The sequence below is a fragment of the Salmo salar genome, chromosome ssa09 (assembly GCF_905237065.1).
Source record: "Salmo salar chromosome ssa09, Ssal_v3.1, whole genome shotgun sequence".
Lineage (NCBI taxonomy): Eukaryota > Metazoa > Chordata > Actinopteri > Salmoniformes > Salmonidae > Salmo > Salmo salar.
Genome location: NC_059450.1, coordinates 155,492,043 through 155,515,805, shown reverse-complemented (window position 1 = coordinate 155,515,805; position 23,763 = coordinate 155,492,043). Strand labels below are relative to the sequence as shown.

At 47.7% G+C, this 23,763-nt stretch overlaps 1 protein-coding gene across 1 annotated transcript in view; it reads right to left on the bottom strand.

Moving 5' to 3' along the window:
• Nucleotides 1-23,763, bottom strand: part of LOC106613327 (rho guanine nucleotide exchange factor TIAM1) — a 150,444-nt gene that overhangs the window by 100,797 nt on the left and 25,884 nt on the right. The window contains exons 2-6 of the mRNA XM_045724874.1: nt 15,157-15,265; nt 14,335-14,960; nt 12,187-12,556; nt 4,895-5,116; nt 4,210-4,447 (exon numbers count right to left, since the gene is read on the bottom strand). Coding sequence (XP_045580830.1) covers nt 4,210-4,447; nt 4,895-5,116; nt 12,187-12,556; nt 14,335-14,951 — 1,447 coding nt within the window. The 5' untranslated portion in view covers nt 14,952-14,960; nt 15,157-15,265. The remainder of the gene's footprint in view (nt 1-4,209; nt 4,448-4,894; nt 5,117-12,186; nt 12,557-14,334; nt 14,961-15,156; nt 15,266-23,763) is intronic.

The window sequence follows — 23,763 nt, the reverse complement described above, 5'->3', positions numbered from 1 at the left end:
CCTCCTCTGTTCCTCTGGTGAAGTAGAGGTGAATCCAGGCCCTGCAGTGCCTAGCTCCACTCCTATTCCCCAGGCGCTCTCTTTTGATGACTTCTGTAACCGTAATAGCCTTGGTTTCATGCACGTTAACATTAGAAGCCTCCTCCCTAAGTTTGTTTTATTCACTGCTTTAGCACACTCTGCCAACCCGGATGTCCTAGCCATGTCTGAATCCTGGCTTAGGAAGTCCACCAAAAACTCTGAAAACTTCATCCCTAACTACAACATTTTCAGACAAGATAGAACAGCCAAAGGGGGCGGTGATGCAATCTACTGCAGAGATAGCCTGCAGAGTTCTGTCCTACTATCCAGGTCTGTACCCAAACAATTTGAACTTCTACTTTTAAAAATCCATCTCTCTAAAAACAAGTCTCTCACCGTTGCCGCCTGCTATAAACCACCCTCTGCCCCCAGCTGTGCTCTGGACACCATATGTGAACTGATTGCCCCCCATCTATCTTCAGAGCTCGTGCTGCTAGGTGACCTAAACTGGGACATGCTTAACACCCCAGCCATCCTACAATCTAAGCTTGATGCCCTCAATCTCACACAAATTATCAATGAACCTACCAGGTACCACCCCAAAGCCGTAAACATGGGCACCCTCATAGATATCATCCTAACCAACTTGCCCTCTAAATACACCTCTGCTGTTTTCAACCAAGATCTCAGCGATCACTGCCTCATTGCCTGCATCCGTAATGGGTCTGCGGTTAAACGACCTCCACTCATCACTGTCAAACGCTCCCTGAAACATTTCAGCGAGCAAGCCTTTCTAATCGACCGGGCCCAGGTATCCTGGAAGGATATTGACCTCATCCCGTCAGTAGAGGATGCCTGGTTATTTTTTTAAATGCCTTCCTCACCATCTTAAATAAGCATGCCCCATTCAAGAAATGTAGAACCAGGAACAGATATAGTCCTTGGTTCTCTCCAGACCTGACTGCCCTTAACCAACACAAAAACATCCTGTGGCGTTCTGCATTAGCATTCAACAGCCCCCTTGATAAGCAACTTTTCAGGGAAGTTAGAAACCAATATACACAGGCAGATAGAAAAGCCAAGGCTAGCTTTTTCAAGCAGAAAATTTGCTTCCTGCAACACAAACTCAAGAAAGTTCTGGGACACTGTAAAGTCCATGGAGAATAAGAACACCTCCTCCCAGCTGCCCACTGCACTGAGGATAGGAAACTCTGTCACCACCGATAAATCCACTATAATTGAGAATTTCAATAAGCATTTTTCTACGGCTAGCCATGCTTTCCACCTGGCTACCCCTACCGCGGTCAACAGCACTGCACCCCCCACAGCTACTCGCCCAAGCCTTCCCCATTTCTACTTCTCCCAAATCCAGTCAGCTGATGTTCTGAAAGAGCGGCAAAATCTGGACCCCTACAAATCAGCCGGGCTAGACAATCTGGACCCTTTCTTTCTAAAATTATCTGCCGAAATTGTTGCAACCCCTATTACTAGCCTGTTCAACCTCTCTTTCGTGTCGTCTGAGATTCCCAAAGATTGGAAAGCAGCTGCTGTCATCCCCCTGCTGTCATCCCCCTCTTCAAAGGAGGGGACACTCTTGACCCAAACTGTTACAGACCTATATCTATCCCACCCTGCCTTTCTAAGGTCTTCGAAAGCCAAGTCAACAAACAGATTACCGACCATTTCGAATCCCACCGCACCTTCTCCGCTATGCAATCTGGTTTCAGAGCTGGTCATGGGTGCACCTCAGCCACGCTCAAGGTCGTAACCGCCATCGATTGTAACGGCGTTGGTAGTCGTGATTAGGAATGAGGCGCAGGAAGCAACGAGCACAGGGAGTGTTGTTCTTTTAATAACACTTTGAGAAAGAAAATCAAAGTTCCCAAACACCGGGGAATAAATAAAGTATGACAATGCCAAGCCGAACATGAACAAGACAGTCTGAAACAACAATTAATCCCGCACGAAAAGGAGCGGGCCAGCTAACCTAAATAGCCCTTCTAATGGCTAATTTACCACAGGTGTGAAAAATAAAAAAAGGGAAAAGCAAAGGGAATCGGTGGCAGCTAATAGGCCGGTGACGACGACCGCCGAGCGCCACCCGAGCAGGAGGGGGCGCCACCGTCGGTGGGAATCGTGACATCGATAAGAAACAATACTGTGCTGCCGTATTTATTGACCTGGCCAAGGCTTTCGACTCTGTCAATCACCACATCCTCATCGGCAGACTCAATAGCCTTGGTATCTCAAATGATTGCCTCGCCTGGTTCACCAACTACTTCTCTGATAGAGTTCAATGTGTCAAATCGGATGGCCTGTTGTCCGGGCCTCTGGTAGTCTCTATGGGGGTGCCACAGGGTTCAATTCTTGGGCCAACTCTTTTCTCTGTATACATCAATGATGTTGCTCTTGCTGCTGGTGAGTCTCTGATCCACCTCCACGCAGACGACACCATTCTGTATATTTCTGGCCCTTCTTTGGACACTGTTAACAACCCTCCAGACGAGCTTCAATGCCATACAACTCTCCTTCCGTGGCCTCCAACTGCTCTTAAATACAAGTAAAACTAAATGCATGCTCTTCAACCGATCGCTGCCTGCACCTGCCCGCCCGTCCAGCATCACTACTCTGGACGGTTCTGACTTAGAATATGTGGACAACTACAAATACCTAGGTGTCTGGTTAGACTGTAAACTCTCCTTCCAGACTCACATCAAACATCTCCAATCCAAAGTTAAATCTAGAATTGGATTCCTATTTCACAACAAAGCATCCTTCACTCATGCTGCCAAACATACCCTCGTAAGACTGACCATCCTACCGATCCTCGACTTCGGCGATGTCATTTACAAAATAGCCTCCAATACCCTACTCAATAAACTGGATGCAGTCTATCACAGTGCCATCCGTTTTGTCACCAAAGCCCCATATACTACCCACCACTGTGACCTGTACACTCTCGTTGGCTGGCCCTCGCTTCATACTCGTCGCCAAACCCACTGGCTCCAGGTCATCTACAAGACCCTGCTAGGTAAAGTCCCCCCTTATCTCCGCTCACTGGTCACCATAGCAGCACCCACCTGTAGCACGCGCTCCAGCAGGTATATCTCTCTGGTCACCCCCAAAGCCAATTCCTCCTTTGGCCGTCTCTCCTTCCAGTTCTCTGCTGCCAATGACTGGAACGAACTACAAAAATCTCTGAAACTGGAAACACTTATCTCCCTCACTAGCTTTAAGCACCAGCTGTCAGAGCAGCTCACAGATCACTGCATCTGTACATAGCCCATCTATAATTTAGCCCGAACAACTACCTCTTCCCCTACTGTATTCATTTATTTATTTATTTATTTAGCTCCTTTGCACCCCATTATTTCTATTTCTACTTTGCACTTTCTTCCACTACAAATCTACCATTCCAGTGTTTTACTTGCTATATTGTATTTACTTTGCCACCATGGCCTTTTTTGCCTTTACCTCCCTTATCTCACCTCATTTGCTCACATTGTATAAGACCTATTTTTCTACTGTATTATTGACTGTATGTTTGTTTTACTCCATGTGTAACTCTGTGTTGTTGTATGTGTCAAACTGCTTTGCTTTATCTTGTCCAGGTGCAATTGTAAATGAGAACTTGTTCTCAACTTGCCTACCTGGTTAAATAAAGGTGAAATAAAATAAATAAAAAACATTTGTAAAGGTAGTAGTAGTAGTAACATTTGTAGCAGTATCAGCAGTAGCAGTAGTAACATTTGTTAGAGTAGTAGTAACATGTGTAGTAGTAGTAGTAGTAGTAGTAACATTTGTAACAATAGTATTAGTAACATTTGTAGCAGTAGTAGTAGTAGTAGTAGTAGTAGTAGTAACATTTGTAGTAATAGTAGTAGTAGTAACATTTGTAGCAGTAGTAGTAACAACATTTGTAGCAGCAGTAGTAGTAGTAGTAGTAGTAGTAACATTTGTAGTAGTAGTAGTAGTAGTAGTAGTAGTAGTAGTAACATTTGTAGCAGTAGTAGTAGTAGTAGTAGTAGTAGTAACATGTATAGCAGTAGTAGTATCATTTGTAGCAGTAGTAGTACTAGTAATAACATTTGTAGCAGTAGTAACATTTGTAGCAGTAGTAGTAGTAGTAGTAGTGACATTTATAGCAGTAGCTGTAGTGTGTATAGAGCCAGTAGATAGGGTAGGTACCTTTGAGGCAGACCCAGTAGCTCTTCCACTTCCTCCTGGTGGCTGACTCCACCTTCTTGCTTTTCTTGTGAACCAGGAAGTTCTTGACGGCCAGCCGGCCTGCCTTCCGCACGGTTCCCTGGACAACGCTGTGCAGGGGATCTGATTGGTAGGCTGAACTCATGGTGCTCTGCTCGTCACTCAGGGCTGACCCCGCCTCCTCCAGACTCTCTGTCTGACACGAGCTCATCTCCAACTCCTGATCATAACATTACATTCAAATCAATAAAGCTTTATTGTCCCCGAACTGCAATTTGTTTACAGCTTAAAATACATAGACAGACAAAGGACTGAAAACAGCAAACCCCCTGAGAGCCTGGTTCTTCTCTAGGTTACTTCTTAGGTTCCTGCCTTTCTAGGAAGTTTTTCCTAGCCACCGTGCTTCTACACCTGCATTGCTTGCTGTTTGGGGGTTTTAGACTGGGTTTGTGTATCACTTTGTGACATCTGCCGATGTAAAATGGGCTTTATAAATCAATTTGATTTGAAACACACATAGAGTGATGATGATTGTGATCATGGATGGATGGGTGTGTGTGTGTGTGTGTGTGTGTGTGTGTGTGTGTGTGTGTGTGTGTGTGTGTGTGTGTGTGTGTGTGTGTGTGTGTGTGTGTGTGTGTGTGTGTGAACCAGAACCACTACCCACCTGTCTGAAGTTCTCGTAGACCCCCTGGACCCCCTCACTGGGCGCTCCCCCGCTGCTGCTTCCGCTGTCACTGCCAGCGAACAGGCTCCGCCCCGCCGCCGAGCACACGGAGAAGGACATAGAAATGTTTTTATAGCGCCGGGACTGATGCTCCGCCCCCGACGCCGTCACCCCGTCAATGCCACTGTCCTCGTACTCACTGCCCTCTCCGGCAGTCACATCCTGGAAACACACAGGTAGAAGTGACACACACACACACGACACAGGTAGAGGTGACACACACACACACGACACAGGTAGAGGTGAGACACACACACACATACATGACACAGGTAGAGGTGAGACACACACACACACGACACAGGTAGAGGTGAGACACACACACACACGACACAGGTAGAGGTGAGACACACACACACACACGACACAGGTAGAGGTGAGACACACACACACACACACGACACAGGTAGAGGTGAGACACACACACACACGACACAGGTAGAGGTGAGACACACACACACACACACACAACACAGGTAGAGGTGAGACACACACACACACACACAGGTAGAAATGAGACACACACACGACACAGGTATAGGTGAGACAGACACACACACACACACACACGACACAGGTAGAGATGAGACAGACACACACACACGACACAGGTAGAGATGAGACAGACACACACAGTCTATGGACACTTGTTGCATTCTATTGGTCTCCAGGCATGTGGTCAGACTGACAGAGAACCAAGCTTCAGTCCTGTCACACCAGCAGCCCTTTACCTTGAGTAGAGTTCATACGGTCTCTGCGGATATAGAGGTGGCAACCCTGCCTTTAAAAATCCAACATGTTGAGGTCACTGATCCTACCCTGTCCTACCTTAGCCTAGTCTACAGACAGGTCTTTCTAGGAACTAGGGTACCGCTGAGGATGTCCTACACTGGACAACTTGTTACAGCTGTTGATAAGGTCATTGACAATAATGAATCATATTTTTTTTTTAAAAGGTCTAAGATCTAAGGGGGGGGGATCAATAGTTTTATATATTCAATACAATTGATTTAAACTGTTGATTTAAACTGTTTAACCCTTTATCATGCTTGGTGTCTTGACGGATTTGTCCAAAATCATGTGACATAAAACATGACTTTTCTGTCCTTGCATTTATGGCAGTGTATATTGTCGTTATGGCTTATATTAAGCATTAATGACTTAAATTAGACATTGAACTTGAACCCTGGAAGTATCCTGAAATCTAGCTGTCAGACAGTTTTTTTTTTTGTATAGAGTTCTCAGAAATACAGTGTAACATTTAGTGTCTCTTTATGTTAAGAGGTGAAAACAGTCTTCGTGAGCTCACAAATCCAAAAATAATTCATGTGATTGACACTTAAAACCTAAAATCGATACTGTCATTAACGTGGTTCTTCACTAATGATGCATAAATACTTGTTGCATTTGGTGTCGATCTGTCTATTTACACCTTGATATCATCATCATCATCATCATCTGATCAAGTAAAGAATTTTTCCCGAATGACAGTCAAGTGATGAACAGTTGTTGTGATAGTGAATGTTATGCAACAACAGACCAAGTGCTGGAACAAAAATCGGTGTCCAGAGTATTTAGGTGTTTCTTTCATTACGCAGGTCAAGACAGTTGTTGTGTCTGGATCCACATTGGATCTAACATCCTTAGTGACTTGATGTTGATCATCTGTTGTTGTCTGCTTCATTTACAGCAGGGTCTCCTTAGATTTAACAGAGAAAGTATCAATGCAATATTTTCCATATGTTTTTGTTTTGCTCGGATTGGACACTGTGTCTGTGTATGAGTCTGTGTATGATAGACTTTTGCGCAACACCCAACACTATTCCTATGAATTATTCTGGATTTAATGCCAACAAATTACAGCCTAGTGGGCTACTCAATATGATCTGGTAATGAAATAACATGACAAATACATTTTGGTTTCCATGTTAAACAGTACAGTAAGGGGCTTGAAGTAGTCTACTTAGAACTTGACGTTGGAGCTCAGAAATTCAAGTACTGGAATAGGTTCTACCTTGAAAATCAGACATTTCCTCAATTTGGTGTTTGAAATGTCTTTGTAATTATTGTAGCCAATTTATAAGAAGTTATCCTGCTCTTTTAGAATTATCCGCAATTAAATGTTTTGTATTTAGTTTTTTTTTGGTGAGAAATGTGGCCTCTTTTGTTTGTTTTCCCCGCTGCTTCAACTGAAGGGTGTTGCTCTAGTCAGTTGGTTATTATGAGGGCGACAACATCTAATGTTGTCTTCAACTTGGATTTCCATACAATTCCTTCCATTACTAAAGCAACCTGGTTTTTGGTCGCTTTCTCATTTTAAAAACAGCGACGGGAAGATTTAAATGGTGAGATGAATGCTACCTCTATTCTTGGCTTTATTATGTGTGCCTGGGTCGGTCACATACCCACCAATGCATCCAATTATTATATATTTTTTAGTACTTTTCACCCCTTTTTCTCCACAATTTTGAGATATCGAATTGGTAGTTACAGTCTTGTCCCATCGATGCAACTCCCGTACGGACTCGAGAGAGGCGAAACTCTCCTCTCCAACTCTCTCCTCACCCCCAACTCTCCAACTCTCTTCACCCCCAACTCTCCTCACCAACTCTTCTCACCCCCAACTCTCCAACTCTGCTCACCCCCAACTCTCCTCACTCCCAACTCTGCTCACCCCCAACTCTCATCACCCCCAACTCTCCAACTCTGCTCACCCCCAACTCACCAACTCTCCTATGCCTGAGGTTTTGCCCTCTCCTCTGACTGACATGGGAATCTAAGAATTGTCCAACCAAACTGTCTCCAGGCAGGTCACGATGCGATCGGCGGCTACATTCACCCGCTGCCCGCACCATGGCGATGTGGCCAACACACATGCAGGCACACACACACACACACACACACAAAACATACACATTTTACTGTCACACTGTTACCCAGACCCCCCACATTATCATAACAAAGGACCGAGTGTGTAAAGCAGTGATTTTACACAGACCCATACGAGCACAGCAGACCTGCTTTCTCTTTACGCTTAATCCATTTCGGACCTTGTTATCAACTCTAGGAACAGGACCGACAGAGTAATATCTCTCAGACACAATGAGAAAAAAATAGGCAGGAGTCTTCAGAGACAGAGAGGGGTATATATAGGGTTAGTGAATAGGGAGCTTTAGGTTTCAGAGCAGCTTTCTATAATAATATTCTGGGGCTGCTGCAGAGAGAGAGACAGACAGACAGACGGACGGACGGACGGACGGACGGACGGACAGACGGAGAGAAGGAGAAAGAGAGACAGGCAGAAGGAGAGAAGGAGAAAGAGAGACAGACAGGAGAGTGCGAGCGAGATGGAGAGAGAAATAGAAAAAGAGAACGATATACATACACACACACACACACGCACACACAAACAACGCTTAAAAAAAAACACACGCACAAACAAACAAAGGAACACACACACAGACACACCACCTACAAACACACACTGCTTTCAGACACAAACACATCATATACATATTTATGAGCTCGATAAAGATGTAAGTAAACAAAAACACAAATCCTCCACTCTCATTTGTTTGTTTTCATGTGGAGTGGAATCACATTCACATCGACTCCGGATCTGACTAAAATCAGTATCATATTAGTGTTATACCATGGCATTCTTCAATACTCATTTCTGATTGGCTTGAACGGCATTCTAGAGCCTGCATTATTTCCCTATAACGCACGGTACATCAGCACGGTAGAATTCAATGGCTACAGTTCATCTTTACATGTTTTATGTTTGAGCTGCTTTTGAAAGCAAAAGTCAATTTGAAAACATTATTGGCATTGTTGAATTAGATTTTCATAATAGCAAGCTACAGGACTGATGGTTTGATTAGCTAAACAAGCAAGTCTGTTTGTTTACCACAGCCACTACTGTAGCCGCCTCGTAAACTTGCTAGCTCAATCAGTGGATGTTACACACATTTCTACCTGCATTATCGATCATAGTGTGTTGCTGGAAAAACATTTCCGTTCAAAATACCGTTCAAAAGTTTGGGGTCACTTAGAAATGTCCTTGTTTTTGAAAGAAAAGCATTTTTTTGGGGGCTCCATTAAAATAACATCAAATTAATCAGAAATACAGTGTAGACATTGTTAATGTTGTAAATGACTATTGTAGCTAGAAACGGCTGATTTTTTTAATGGAATATCTACAAAGGCGTACAGAAGCCTATTATCAGCAATCATCACTCCTGTGTTCCAATGGCACGTTATGTTAGCTAATTCAAGTTTAGCATTTTAAAAGGCTAATTGATCATTAGAAAACCTTTTGCAATTATGTGAGCACAGCTGAAAACTGTTGTGCTAATTAAAGAAGCAATAAAACTGGCCTTTTTAGACTAGTTGAGTATCTGGAGCATCAGCATTTGTGGGTTCGATTACAGGCTCAAAATGGCCAGAAACAAAGTACTTTCCTCTGAAACTCGTCAGTCTATTCTTGTTCTGAGAAATGAAGGCTATTCCATGTGAGAAATTGACAAGAAACTGAAGATCTCGTACAACGCTGTGTACTACTCCCTTCACAGAACAGCGCAAACTGTCTCTAACCAGAATAGAAAGAGGAGTGGGAGGCCCCGGTGCACAACTGAGCAAGATGACAAGTACATTAGAGTGTCTAGTTTAAGAAACAGACGCCTCACAAGTCCTCAACTGGCAGCTTCATTAAATAGTGAAGAGGCGACTCCGGGATGCTGGCCTTCTAGGCAGAGTTCCTCTGTCCAGTGTCTGTGTTCTTTTGCCCATCTTAATCTTTTATTTTTATTGGCCAGTCTGAGATATGGCTTCTTCTTTGCAACTCTGCCTAGAAGGCCAGCATCCCGGAGTCGCCTCTTCACTGTTGACGTTGAACCTGGTGTTTTGCCGGTACTATTGACTTCATCACAACTTGTATTTATGAGAGGTATTGACATGTTGAATGCACCGAGCTGTCTGTCTAAACTACTGGCACACTGCTCGGACACCCATGCATACCCCACAAGACATGGGATGGGGCCACAGTGTCTCCTGACCCCTCTTGTCTCAGCCTCCATTTTTATGCTGCAGTAGTTTATGTGTCGGGGGGGCTAGGGTCAGTCTGATACATCTGGAGTATTTCTCTTGTCTTTTCCGGTGTCCTGTGTGAATTTAAATATGCTCTCTCTAATTCTCTCTTTCTTTCTTTCTCTCTCTCGGAGGGCCTGAGCCCTAGGACCATGCTTCAGGACTACCTGGCTTGATGACTCCTTGCTGTCCCCAGTTCACCTGGCCGCGCTGCTGCTCCAGTTCCAACTGTTCTGCCTGCAGCTATGGAACCCTGACCTGTTCACCGGACGTGCTACCTGTCCCAGACCTGTTGTCCCAGACCTGCTGGAACCCTGACCTGTTCACCGGACGTGCTACCTGTCCCAGACCTGCTGTCCCAGACCTGCTGGAACCCTGACCTATTCACCGGACGTGCTACCTGTCCCAGACCTGCGGTTTTTAACTCTCTAGAGACAGCAGGAGCAGTAGAGATACTCTCAAAGATCGGCTATGAAAAAGCCAACTGACACTTGTGTTACTGACTTGTTGCACCCTCGACAACTACTATGATTATTATTATTTGACCATGCTGGTCTTTTATGAACATTTGAACATCTAGGCCATGTGCTGTTATAATCTCCACCCGGCACAGCCAGAAGAGGACTGGCCACCCCTCATAGCCTGGTTCCTCTCTAGGTTTCTTCCTAGGTTTTGGCCTTTCTAGGGAGTTTTTCCTAGCCACCGTGCTTCTACACCTGCATTCCTTGCTGTTTGGGGTTTTAGGCTGGGTTTCTGTACAGCACTTTGAGATATCAGCTGATGTAAGAAGGGCTATATAAATAAATTTGATTTGATTTGAAGAGGTCTCTTCACAGTCCCCAACTCCAGAACAGACTATGGGAGGCACACAGTACTACATAGAGCCATGACTACATGGAACTCTATTCCACAACAAGTAACTTATGCCAGCAGTAAAATTAGATTTAAAAAAACAGATAGAAATATACCTTATGGAACAGCGGGGACAGTGAAGCAACACTATACACATGGATTTTCTGGTATAGATATGTTGTAGACCCGTAGAAGCCTGAGGACACACACTTAATATGTTGTGAAATATGTTATGAATGTATTGTTATGTTTTTTAAATGTATAACTGCCTTAATTTTGCTGGACCCCGGGAAAAGTAGCTGCTGCCTTGACAGGAACTGATGGGGATCCATAATAAACCCCAGGAAGAGTAGCTGCTGCCTTGGCAGGAACTAATGGGGATCCATAATAAACCCCAGGAAGAGTAGCTGCTGCCTTGGCAGGAACTAATGGGGATCCATAATAAACCCCAGGAAGAGTAGCTGCTGCCTTGGCAGGAACTAATGACATTTCATAACAAACCTCAGGAAGAGTAGCTGTTGCCTTGGCAGGAACTAATGGGGATCCATAATAAACCCCAGGAAGAGTAGCTGCTCTCTTGGCAGGAACTAATGGGGATCCATAGTAAACCCCAGGAAGAGTAGCTGCTGCCTTGACACGAACTAATGGGGATCCATAATAAACCCCAGGAAGAGTAGCTGCTGCCTTGACACGAACTAATGGGGATCCATAATAAACCCCAGGAAGAGTAGCTGCTGCCTTGGCAGGAACTAATGGGGATCCATAATAAACCCCAGGAAGAGTAGCTGCTGCCTTGGCAGGAACTAATGGGGATCCATAATAAACCCCAGGAAGAGTAGCTGCTGCCTTGGCAGGAACTAATGGGGATCCATAATAAACCCCAGGAAGAGTAGCCGCTGCCTTGGCAGGAACTAATGGGGATCCATAATAAACCCCAGGAAGAGTAGCTTCTGCCTTAGCAGGAAGTAATGGGGATCCATAATAAATACAAATGAACACATTTCTAGCAGCAAAATGTGTTAAATTATAGCCGTGGTATAAAAAGGGAGAATCAACCAGGGGCTCTATGGGTTCTCTGGAACATAATGCGACTCCGTGGAAGGTCAGTTCCACTCCTCTAGCGTGCCGTGGAACACACCTTCCACCTCGTTCATTAGTTTCCATAGAACGCGTCGCCCCTCGTTAATGATCCCTTACGTATCCTACCGGTGTGGTCTGTGATATGCCTTCAGTGTGTATCCTATGACTAAAAACAAACATGGAGTCAGTGTAACAACATTGTGACATCCTACCTGTATGGTCTGTGCCCTGCGTCCCTGCATGGTGGAGCAGGTGGCAGCCCGGTGATTGGTTAGCCCCTCAGACAGGCAGTGTGAGCGTCGGCAGGGCAGAGTATAAGCTCCGTACGAGTTCCCATCATCCTCCTCTTCCTCCTCCGGAGACACCATCTTCTCACCCTCCCGGGCGGAGCGGTTAGCGTCATGGTGCCACTTAGCGTAGTGTCCAGCGGGCCGGCGGGTCGCTGTCTTCTGACCCCCGTAGAGCTGGTCAAGGGAGTTGGCCCGGCCTACTGCCTCCAGACCCTCAGGGGACACGAGCCCCAGCAGGCCGTCACAATCAGGGAAGTCCTCTGCCTCCTCCGTGTCGATGATCTCCTCTGTGCTAAAAAAATAAATACAATTTAAAAAAGAGAGAGTGACGGAATTTGAATGGACTTGAACTGACAACCCTCCGGTTGGCCGCTTCTCTACATTTACATGTTAGTCATTTAGCATATCCAGAGTCATCCAGAGTGACTTACAGTTAGTGCATTCATCTTCAGGTAACTAAGTAAGACAACCTCACATCACAGTCATAGTATATCACAGTCATTCTCTAACCTGGTGAGGTGTTCCCTGGCTGAGGTCTGACTTCTCTAACCTGTTGAGGTGTTCCCTGGCTGAGGTCTGACTTCTCTAACCTGGTGAGGTGTTCCCTGACTAAGGTCTGACTTCTCTAACCTGGTGAGGTGTTCCCTGGCTGAGGTCTGACTTCTCTAACCTGGTGAGGTGTTCCCTGACTGAGGTCTGACTTCTCTAACCTGGTGAGGTGTTCCCTGGCTGAGGTCTGACTTCTCTAACCTGGTGAGGTGTTCCCTGGCTGAGGTCTGACTTCTCTAACCTGGTGAGGTGTTCCCTGACTAAGGTCTGACTTCTCTAACCTGGTGAGGTGTTCCCTGACTAAGGTCTGACTTCTCTAACCTGGTGAGGTGTTCCTGGCTGAGGTCTGACTTCTCTAACCTGGTGAGGTGTTCCCTGGCTGAGGTCTGACTTCTCTAACCTGGTGAGGTGTTCCCTGGCTGAGGTCTGACTTCTCTAACCTGGTGAGGTGCTCCCTGGCTGAGGTCTGACTTCTCTAACCTGGTGAGGTGTTCCCTGGCTGAGGTCTGACTTCTCTAACCTGGTGAGGTGCTCCCTGGCTGAGGTCTGACTTCTCTAACCTGGTGAGGTGCTCCCTGGCTGAGGTCTGACTTCTCTAACCTGGTGAGGTGTTCCCTGGCTGAAGTCTGACTTCTCTAACCTGGTGAGGTGTTCCCTGACTGAGGTCTGACTTCTCTAACCTGGTGAGGTGTTCCTGGCTGAGGTCTGACTTCTCTAACCTGGTGAGGTGTTCCCTGACTAAGGTCTGACTTCTCTAACCTGGTGAGGTGTTCCCTGGCTGAGGTCTGACTTCTCTAACCTGGTGAGGTGTTCCCTGGCTGAGGTCTGACTTCTCTAACCTGGTGAGGTGCTCCCTGGCTGAGGTCTGACTTCTCTAACCTGTTGAGGTGTTCCTTGGCTGAGGTCTGACTTCTCTAACCTGGTGAGGTGTTCCCTGGCTGAGGTCTGACTTCTCTAACCTGGTGAGGTGTTCCTGGCTGAGGTCTGACTTCTCTAACCTGGTGAGGTGTTCCCTGGCTGAGGTCTGACTTCTCTAACCTGGTGAGGTGTTCCCTGACTAAGGTCTGACTTCTCTAACCTGGTGAGGTGTTCCCTGGCTGAGGTCTGACTTCTCTAACCTGGTGAGGTGTTCCCTGACTGAGGTCTGACTTCTCTAACCTGGTGAGGTGTTCCCTGGCTGAAGTCTGACTTCTCTAACCTGGTGAGGTGTTGTTCCCTGGCTGAGGTCTGACTTCTCTAACCTGGTGAGGTGTTCCCTGGCTGAGGTCTGACTTCTTTAACCTGGTGAGGTGTTCCCTGACTAAGGTCTGACTTCTCTAACCTGGTGAGGTGTTCCTTGGCTGAGGTCTGACTTCTCTAACCTGGTGAGGTGTTCCCTGGCTGAGGTCTGACTTCTCTAACCTGGTGAGGTGTTCCCTGGCTGAGGTCTGACTTCTCTAACCTGGTGAGGTGTTCCCTGGCTGAGGTCTGACTTCTCTAACCTGGTGAGGTGTTCCCTGACTGAGGTCTGACTTCTCTAACCTGGTGAGGTGTTCCTGGCTGAGGTCTGACAGACTGAACTCCAGACTGTCTTCTCTCCACATGTCGGCTGATTTGGATCTCTTCTTCTTGAAGCTGACCACCTCTCGGGGTTCCCTGGGTCCGTCTCTGGTCTTCTGAAGGTAGGTCATCTCCCCCGTGTTACTGTATAGGCCTAGTCCTCTGTCCTGTAGACCCTGGGGTTCGTGGGGGCCAGCCCTATGAGACGCTGCGTCTAGATGGAGCCCTACAGACGGGTTGTCTAGGCGGGTATGGAAGGAGACGGGCCGGAGGTTCATGGCCATGCGGTCCACCCAGATAGGAGAGGAGAAGTCTGACAGGACATTGGTCTGGTTGAAGGGCTCCTGGGAGTGATCCGCTAAGGACTGTGGGATACTAGGTGTGCTGCTGGAACGCGTGGAGGTCTCAGAGTTACAGTGATCTACTTTGACTTGCGAGGCGTGACAGTCACGGGAACGGCAGGTGGAACCAGAGCTGGACTGGGACTGATGGTGCTTGTTGGAGATGCGGAGAGATCGAGACATGTGTTTACGGGACAGGTGGACATGTTGGGTGCCGTAGAAGGCACGGTCGCCGTTCTGGCTCTCCACGTTGCCCATGGTTACAGTCTACAACAGAAAAGACAGGTAACTACACAGATAAACAACTCGTGATGTTACAGAGATACGTGTCAAAACCCCAACATTTGAATTATAGAGAATTCACTGAGTAAACACACTATGCCCTGCATACAATAACATAACCGACATCCGTATCAAAAATGTAATCTTGCTAAGAACTTAGATCATGTACTAGTTAACCAACCTGCAGTCTGGCGGTGACGCCACTGGCATGTTGAGTTTCAACCGTCAGGCTGTCTATCCAATCACAGAGAGAGAATGGTCCTGATGCCGCTGGTATGTATTCAAAAGATCTGGAGGAGAGAGAAAACAGAAACTCTGTTCAGTCATCGCAGTTAAAAAAAGAACAAAACTTACAATAGTCTTTCTGGAGGAACATGAACTTCACAAGAGGAGGGACTCTGCCTGCTGGGAATCAATTTGCAGACATTTTGTGTTTAAAGTTGAACATATTTTAAATGACCCAATCAGTGACTGGGACCACACAGAAATGGGGTAGTGAGAATAATGATCAGCTAACAGTTTTACTACGACCTGAGAGAGTCACAGCTTTACTACAAACCATACGCCTGTACTAAGCTAGCAGGCTGGTTTTACTGGGCTATGAAATATGTTTTTAAGTTTGGTTGCCACTAGTTACAACAATACCTAATAAACTGTAGGAAAAGTCACATAAGCACTTCTGATTGTACCACACACACACACACACACTCACACAGCAAAGACAAATAAATACCACAGCCTCTACAACATTAGTTCTTTACACAGGGATTCTCTGTGGATGAGTGTCCAGATGTCCCTTTTTGACTAGAATCTGATTAAAAGTTGTATCAATCTGTACTCTATCAGAGCAGGGTTTTAATAGTTTAATGTCGGGCTCCCGAGTGGCACAGCGGTCTAAGGTACCGCATCTCAGTGCTAGAGGCGTCACTACAGACCCTGGTTCGATTCCAGGCTGTATCACAACCTGTCGTGATTGGGAGTCCCATAAGGCTGCGCACAATTTGCCCAGCGTCGTCCGGGATAGGGTTTGGTCAGTGTTGGCCGTCATTGTAAATAAGAATTTGTTCTTAAAACCTCTCTGGGCTAGGTGGGACGTGACCGTCCCACACTATTCAACAGGCAGTGATATAGCATGGCGCAAAATACAAAACAGCAAAAATATCATAATTTCAATTTCTCAAACATACGACTATTTTACACCATTTTAAAGATAAACTTCTCGTTAATCCAACCACATCATCCGATTTCAAAAAGGCTTTACAGCGAAAGCAAAACATTAGATTATGTTAGGAGAGTACATAGACAAAAATAACCACACAGCCATTTTCCATGCAAGGACATGTGTCACAAAAACCCAAAACACAGCTAAATGAAGCACTAACCTTTGACGATCTTCATCAGATGACACTCCTAGGACATCTTGTTACACAATACATGTATGTTTTGTTCGATAAAGTTCATATTTATATCCAAAAACAGCATTTTACATTGGCGCGTGATGTTCAGAAAATGTATTCCCACCAAAACCGCCGGTGAATATGCACATCAATTTACAAAAATACTCATCATAAACGTTGACAAAATACATAACAATTATTTTAAGAATTATAGATACAGTACTCCTTTATGCAACCGCTGTATCAGATTTTAAAATAGCTTTACGGAGAAAGCACATTTTTCAATATTCTGAGTACATAGCTCAGCCATCACAGCAAGCTATACAGACACCCGCCAAGTTCGGGGTCCCCTAAACTCAGAATTAGTATTATAAATATTCTCTTACCTTTGCTGATCTTTGTCAGAATGCACTCCAGGACTGCTACTTCCACAAGAAATGTTGTTTTTGTTCGAAATAATCCATATTTATGTCCAAATACCTCCGTTTTGTTTGTGCGTACAGAGCACTATCCAAAGGCATAACGTGCGAGCGCGGTACCAGAGATGAAAAGTCAAAATGTTCCATTACCATACTTAGAAGCATGTCAAACGCTGTTTAAAATCAATCTTTATGGTATTTTTAATGTAAAATTGCAAAAATATTCCAACCGGACAATAGCATATTCATTCAAGAAGAAAAAGAATTAACGGTGCGCTCGCAGGACCGCGCATATCCAATCCCTTTGTCCCCAGGCAGTCCACTCAGTGACTGAGCTACTATACTCTGCCCAGTGACAGGAGAATGCTGAAAGAACTTTCTGAAGGCTGTTGACAGCCAATGGCAGCCTTAGGAAGTGCAACGTGACCCCACAGACACTGTAGTTTCGATAGAGATTCAAAAGAAGATTTTTCTCAGGTTTTTTCCTGCCATATGAGTTCTGTTATACTCACAGACACCATTCAGTTTTAGAAAATTCAGAGCGTTTTCTACCCAAATTGACTAATAATATGCATATTCTAGTTTCTGGGCCAGAGTAGTAACCAGTTTAATTTGGGTGCGTTTTTCATCCGGCTGTGAAAATACTGCCCCCTACACCGTGACAGGAACTGGCTTGCCTAGTTAAATGAAATTTAAAAAAATTGCTCACTGCAGGTTCCTACTCTACTCTCTGTGACTACATCAGAGAGAACAAGAGAGAGAACGAGAGAGCGAGATCGTCAGATCAGGTAACGTTTTTCCACTCCTCAACTGTCCAGTGTTGGTGATGGCCTGGCCACTGGAGCCTCTTCTTGTTTTTATCTGGTAGGAACCCAGTGTTGGTGATGGCCTGGCCACTGGAGCCTCTTCTTGTTTTTATCTGGTAGGAACCCAGTGTTGGTGACGGCCTGGCCACTGGAGCCTCTTCTTGTTTTTATCTGGTAGGAACCCAGTGTTGGTGACGGCCTGGCCACTGGAGCCTCTTCTTGTTTTTATCTGGTAGGAACCCAGTGTTGGTGACGGCCTGGCCACTGGAGCCTCTTCTTGTTTTTTATCTGGTAGGAACCCAGTGTTGGTGACGGCCTGGCCACTGGAGCCTCTTCTTGTTTTTATCTGGTAGGAACCCAGTGTTGGTGACGGCCTGGCCACTGGAGCCTCTTCTTGTTTTTATCTGGTAGGAACCCGGTGTGGTCGTCTGTAACAATAGCCCATCCGTGACCAGGATCAATGCTGTTCTGCTCCGTTATATGTCTGTTTGGGTTAGCCTAAATTGCCTGTTAGGCTTGCACGATCCTTGCCATTCTCCTTCGAGGAGATACGTATATATTCTACCAACGGGACATTAAAAATTGTACCATCTTATGTTTCACCGAGTCGTGGCTGAACGGCAGGATTTAAGCTTTATCGGCTGGATAGATGCGCTGACAAACTGGCAAGTGTCTAAACTGACATTTTCAACCTGTCCCTGACTGAGTCTGTAATACCAACATGTTTTAAGCAGACCACCATAGTCCCTGTGCCTTAAGAACACAAAGGTAACCTGCCTAAATGACTACCGACCCGTAGCACTCACGTCTGTAGCCATGAAGTGCTTTGAAAGGCTGGTCATGACTCACATCAACACCATAATCCCAGAAACCCTAGACCCACTCCAATTTGCATACCGCCCCAACAGATCCACAGACGATGCAATCTCTATTGCACTCCACACTGCCCTGGACAAAAGGAACACCTAAGTGAGAATGCTGTTCATTGACTACAGCTCAGCACCATAGTGCCCTCAAAGCTCATCACTAAGCTAAGGACCGTGGGACTAAACACCTCCCTCTGCAACTGGATCCTGGACTTCCTGACAGTCCGCCCCCAGGTGGTAAGGGTAGGCAACAACACATCCGCCACGCTGATCCTCAACACGGGGCCCCTCAAGGGTGCGTGCTCAGTCCCCTCCTGTACTCCCTGTTCACTCATGACTGCATGGCCAGGTACGACTCCAAGTTTGCCGATGACACTACAGTGGTAGGCCTGATCACCGACAACGATGAGACAGCCTACAGGGAGGAGATCAGAGACCTGGCCGTGTGGTGCCAGGATAACAATCTCTCCCTCAACGTAATCAAGACAAAAGGAGATGATTGTGGACTACAGGAAAAGGAGGACCGAGCACGCCCCCATTCTCATCGACTGGGCTGTAATGGAGCAGGTTGAGAGCATCAAGTTCCTTGGTGTCCTCATCACCAACAAACTATCATGGTCCAAACACACCAAGACAGTCGTGAAGAGGGCACGACAATGCCTATTCCCCCTCAGGATACTGAAAAGATTTGGCATGGGTCCTGAGATTCTCAAATGGTTCTACAGCTGCACCATCGAGAGCATCCTGACTGGTTGCATCACTGTCTGGTACGGCAACTTCTCAGCCTCCAACCGCAAGGCGCTACAGACGGTAGTGTGTACGGTCCAGTATGTCACTGGGGCCTAGCTTCCTGCCATCCAGGATGAGGAGAGGAGGGGGGGCGACTGATTGGCCATGACAGAGTACATAAAGCCTGAACATGCCTGGGTTAGGTAGAGTAAGCTGAGCAGCACCAGTTCCTCTGTGTTGGTTGTATGTCAAGCTAGAGTAGGAGGTGGGGGAGGAGTGAGGAAGGGGAGGAGAAAGAGGAGGAGTGAGGAAGGGGAGGAGGAGGAGTGAGGAAGGGGAGGAGAAAGAGGAGGAGTGAGGAAGGGGAGGAGAAAGAGGAGGAGTGAGGAAGGGGAGGAGGAGGAGTGAGGAAGGGGAGGAGAAAGAGGAGGAGGAGTGAGGAAGTGGAGGAGGAGGAGTGAGGAAGGGGAGGAGAAAGAGGATGGGGGCTACAAGTGGGCTCACACCTTCTCGCCACGTTGCACATTTGGGATACAGTAGTCCATCTCTACAGTGGTCCATCTCTACAGTGGTCCTTCTCTACAGTGGTCCATCTCTACAGTGGTCCATCTCTACAGTAGTCCATCTCTACAGTAGTCCATCTCTACAGTGGTCCATCTCTACAGTGGTCCATCTCTACAGTGGTCCATCTCTACAGTAGTCCATCTCTACAGTGGTCTATCTCTACAGTGGTCTATCTCTACAGTGGTCCATCTCTACAGTAGTCCATCTCTACAGTGGTCCATCTCTACAGTGGTCCATCTCTACAGTGGTCCATCTCTACAGTGGTCTATCTCTACAGTGGTCCATCTCTACAGTAGTCCATCTCTACAGTGGTCCATCTCTACAGTGGTCCATCTCTACAGTGGTCCATCTCTACAGTGGTCCATCTCTAAAGTGGTCCATCTCTACAGTGGTCCATCTCTACAGTGGTCCATCTCTACAGTGGTCCATCTCTACAGTGGTCCATCTCTACAGTGGTCCATCTCTACAGTGGTCCATCTCTACAGTAGTCCATCTCTACAGTAGTCTATCTCTACAGTGGTCTATCTCCTGAAGGTACTAGCCCGTTAGCCACACTATTCTGACGGAACGAAGGAGAAAAACTAAGATAATGCCTTTTCCTTTTCCTCCTGACGTTCTCCCTTTCATTCACATCTTTTTTAGGACACGCCCTTTGGGAAGGAATTGTCTTTGAGTGTAGCCAGGACAGAGGAGAGAAGAGTTACATGATGATTGACTGTGAAAAGGGATGGTTACATAATGGTTGGAGCTGACCCTGTTTTTTTTGGGGGGGGGGTTCTCTACCCCTCTCTCCATCACTCTCTCCATCCCCCTACCTCGCCACCCACCCCTCCCAGGAAATGCTGCACTGAAGTAACCTTTGATAAAGACTCACGTCAGTTTCACTTCAGTAACACTAGAGACTTTAGCGCACTGTGTCATGTTACTCACTCAGAGGACAGACAGAGAGAGAAAGGAGGGGGAGCGAGAGAGGGGAAAGAGAGAGCGAGAGGGAGGGAGAGAGAGGGGGGCCGAGAAAGGGGGGGAGAGAGCGAGCAAGGGGGAGCAAGAGAGAGAGCGAGAGAGGGCGGAGAGAGAGCGAGAGAGGGCGGAGAGAGAGCGAGAGAGGGGGGAGAGAGCGAGAGGGGGGGGGAGAAAGAGCGAGAGAGAGGGGGGGGAGAAAGAGCGAGAGAGAGGGGGAGAAAAAGCGAGAGACAGAGAGGGGGAGAAAGAGCGAGAGCGAGAGAAAAAGCTTCCGAATGACTGCTTGATGAGATGAGAGCCTTAAGGCAACCCACTGTGCTGCAGCAGGGTTCTTTTTTAAAAGCTGCAGTGTTGAGGGTGGCAGGGTGCGTTAGCTGCGGTGTTGAGGGTGGCAGGGTGCGTTAGCTGCGGTGTTGAGGGTGGCAGGGTGCGTTAGCTGCGGTGTTGAGGGTGGCAGGGTGCGTTAGCTGCGGTGTTGAGGGTGGCAGGGTGCGTTAGCTGCAGTGTTGAGGGTGGCAGGGTGCGTTAGCTGCAGTGTTGAGGGTGGCAGGGTGCGTTAGCTGCGGTGTTGAGGGTGGCAGGGTGCGTTAGCTGCGGTGTTGAGGGTGGCAGGGTGCGTTAGCTGCAGTGTTGAGGGTGGCAGGGTGCGTTAGCCGCGGTGTTGAGGGTGGCAGGGTGCGTTAGCTACGGTGTTGAGGGTGGCAGGGTGCGTCAGCTGCGGTGTTGAGGGTGGCAGGATGCGTTAGCTGCAGTGTTGAGTGTGGCAGGGTGCGTTAGCTGCGGTGTTGAGGGTGGCAGGGTGCGTTAGCTGCAGTGTTGAGGGTGGCAGGGTGCGTTAGCCGCGGTGTTGAGGGTGGCAGGGTGCGTTAGCTACGGTGTTGAGGGTGGCAGGGTGCGTTAGCTACGGTGTTGAGGGTGGCAGGTTGCATTAGCTGCATATTCCCTCTATTAATAAATGAAGAAGAAACATCAGAGTAGAGAACCATGTTCCCTCGGATGACACAGGGGCCTATAGCCTCTCACTCCCTCTATGTACACTGAGTGAACAAAACATTAAGAACACCTTCCTAATATAGAGTTGCACCCCCCCTTATGCCCTCAGAACAGCCTCAATTCGTCAAAGGCACGGACTCTACAAGGTGTCAAAAGCATTCCACAGGGTTACTGGCCCACACTGCCAACGCTTCCCACAGTTGTGTCAAGTTGGCTGGATGTCCTATGGGTGGTGAAGCATTCTTGATACACATGGGAATCTGTTGAGCGTTGGAGCTGACCCTGTTTTTCGGTTTCCCTATCCCTCCTACCTCTCCCTATCCCTCCTACCTCTCCCTATCCCTCCTAACTCTCCCTAGCCCCACCTAACTCTCCCTATCCCTCCTACCTCTCCCTATCACTCCTACCTCTCCCTATCCCCCCTACCTCTCCCTAGCCCCACCTAACTCTCCCTATCACCTCCTACCTCTCCCTATCCCTCCTACCTCCTCCTAGCCCCACCTAACTCTCCCTATCACCTCCTACCTCTCCCTATCCCCCCTACCTCTCCCTATCCCCCCTACCTCTCCCTAGCCCCACCTAACTCTCCCTATCACCTCCTACCTCTCCCTATCCCTCCTACCTCCTCCTAGCCCCACCTAACTCTCCCTATCACCTCCTACCTCTCCCTATCCCTCCTACCTCTCCCTATCCCACCTAACTCTCCCTAGCCCCACCTAACTCTCCCTATCACCTCCTACCTCTCCCTATCCCCCCTACCTCTCCCTATCCCACCTAACTCTCCCTAGCCCCACCTAACTCTCCCTATCACCTCCTACCTCTCCCTATCCCCCCTACCTCTCCCTAGCCCCACCTAACTCTCCCTATCACCTCCTACCTCTCCCTATCCCTCCTACCTCTCCCTAGCCCCACCTAACTCTCCCTATCACCTCCTACCTCTCCCTATCCCTCCTACCTCTCCCTATCCCTCCTACCTCTCCCTATCCCTCCTTATCCCTCCTACCTCTCCCTATCCCTCCTACCTCTCCCTATCCCTCCTACCTCTCCCTATCCCCCCTACCTCTCCCTATCCCTCCTACCTCTCCCTATCCCTCCTACCTCTCCCTATCCCTCCTTATCCCTCCTACCTCTCCCTATCCCTCCTACCTCTCCCTATCCCTCCTACCTCTCCCTATCCCTCCTTATCCCTCCTACCTCTCCCTATCCCCCCCTACCTGTCCCTATCCCTCCCTATCCCCCCCTACCTCTCCCTAGCCCCACCTAACTCTCCCTATCACCTCCTACCTCTCCCTATCCCTCCTACCTCTCCCTAGCCCCACCTAACTCTCCCTATCACCTCCTACCTCTCCCTATCCCTCCTACCTCTCCCTATCCCTCCTACCTCTCCCTATCCCTCCCTATCCCTCCTACCTCTCCCTATCCCTCCTACCTCTCCCTATCCCTCCTTATCCCTCCTACCTCTCCCTATCCCTCCTACCTCTCCCTATCCCTCCTACCTCTCCCTATCACCTCCTACCTCTCCCTATCCCTCCTACCTCTCCCTATCCCTCCTTATCCCTCCTACCTCTCCCTATCCCTCCTACCTCTCCCTATCCCTCCTACCTCTCCCTATCCCTCCTACCTCTCCCTATCACCTCCTACCTCTCCCTATCCCACCTAACTCTCCCTATCCCCCCTACCTCTCCCTATCCCTCCTACCTCTCCCTATCCCCCCTACCTCTCCCTATCCCCCCTACCTCTCCCTATCCCCCCTACCTCTCCCTATCCCCCCTACCTCTCCCTATCCCTCCTACCTCTCCCTATCCCTCCTACCTCTCCCTATCCCTCCTACCTCTCCCTATCCCTCCTACCTCTCCCTATCCCTCCTACCTCTCCCTATCCCTCCTACCTCTCCCTATCCCTCCTACCTCTCCCTATCCAGAGTAGAGACCCAGCAACATTGCAGTTCTTGACACACTCAAACTAGTGCGCCCTGGCACCTACTACCATATCCCTTTCAAAGGCACTTAGATATTTTGTCTTGCCCCGTTCACCCTCTGAATGGCACACAT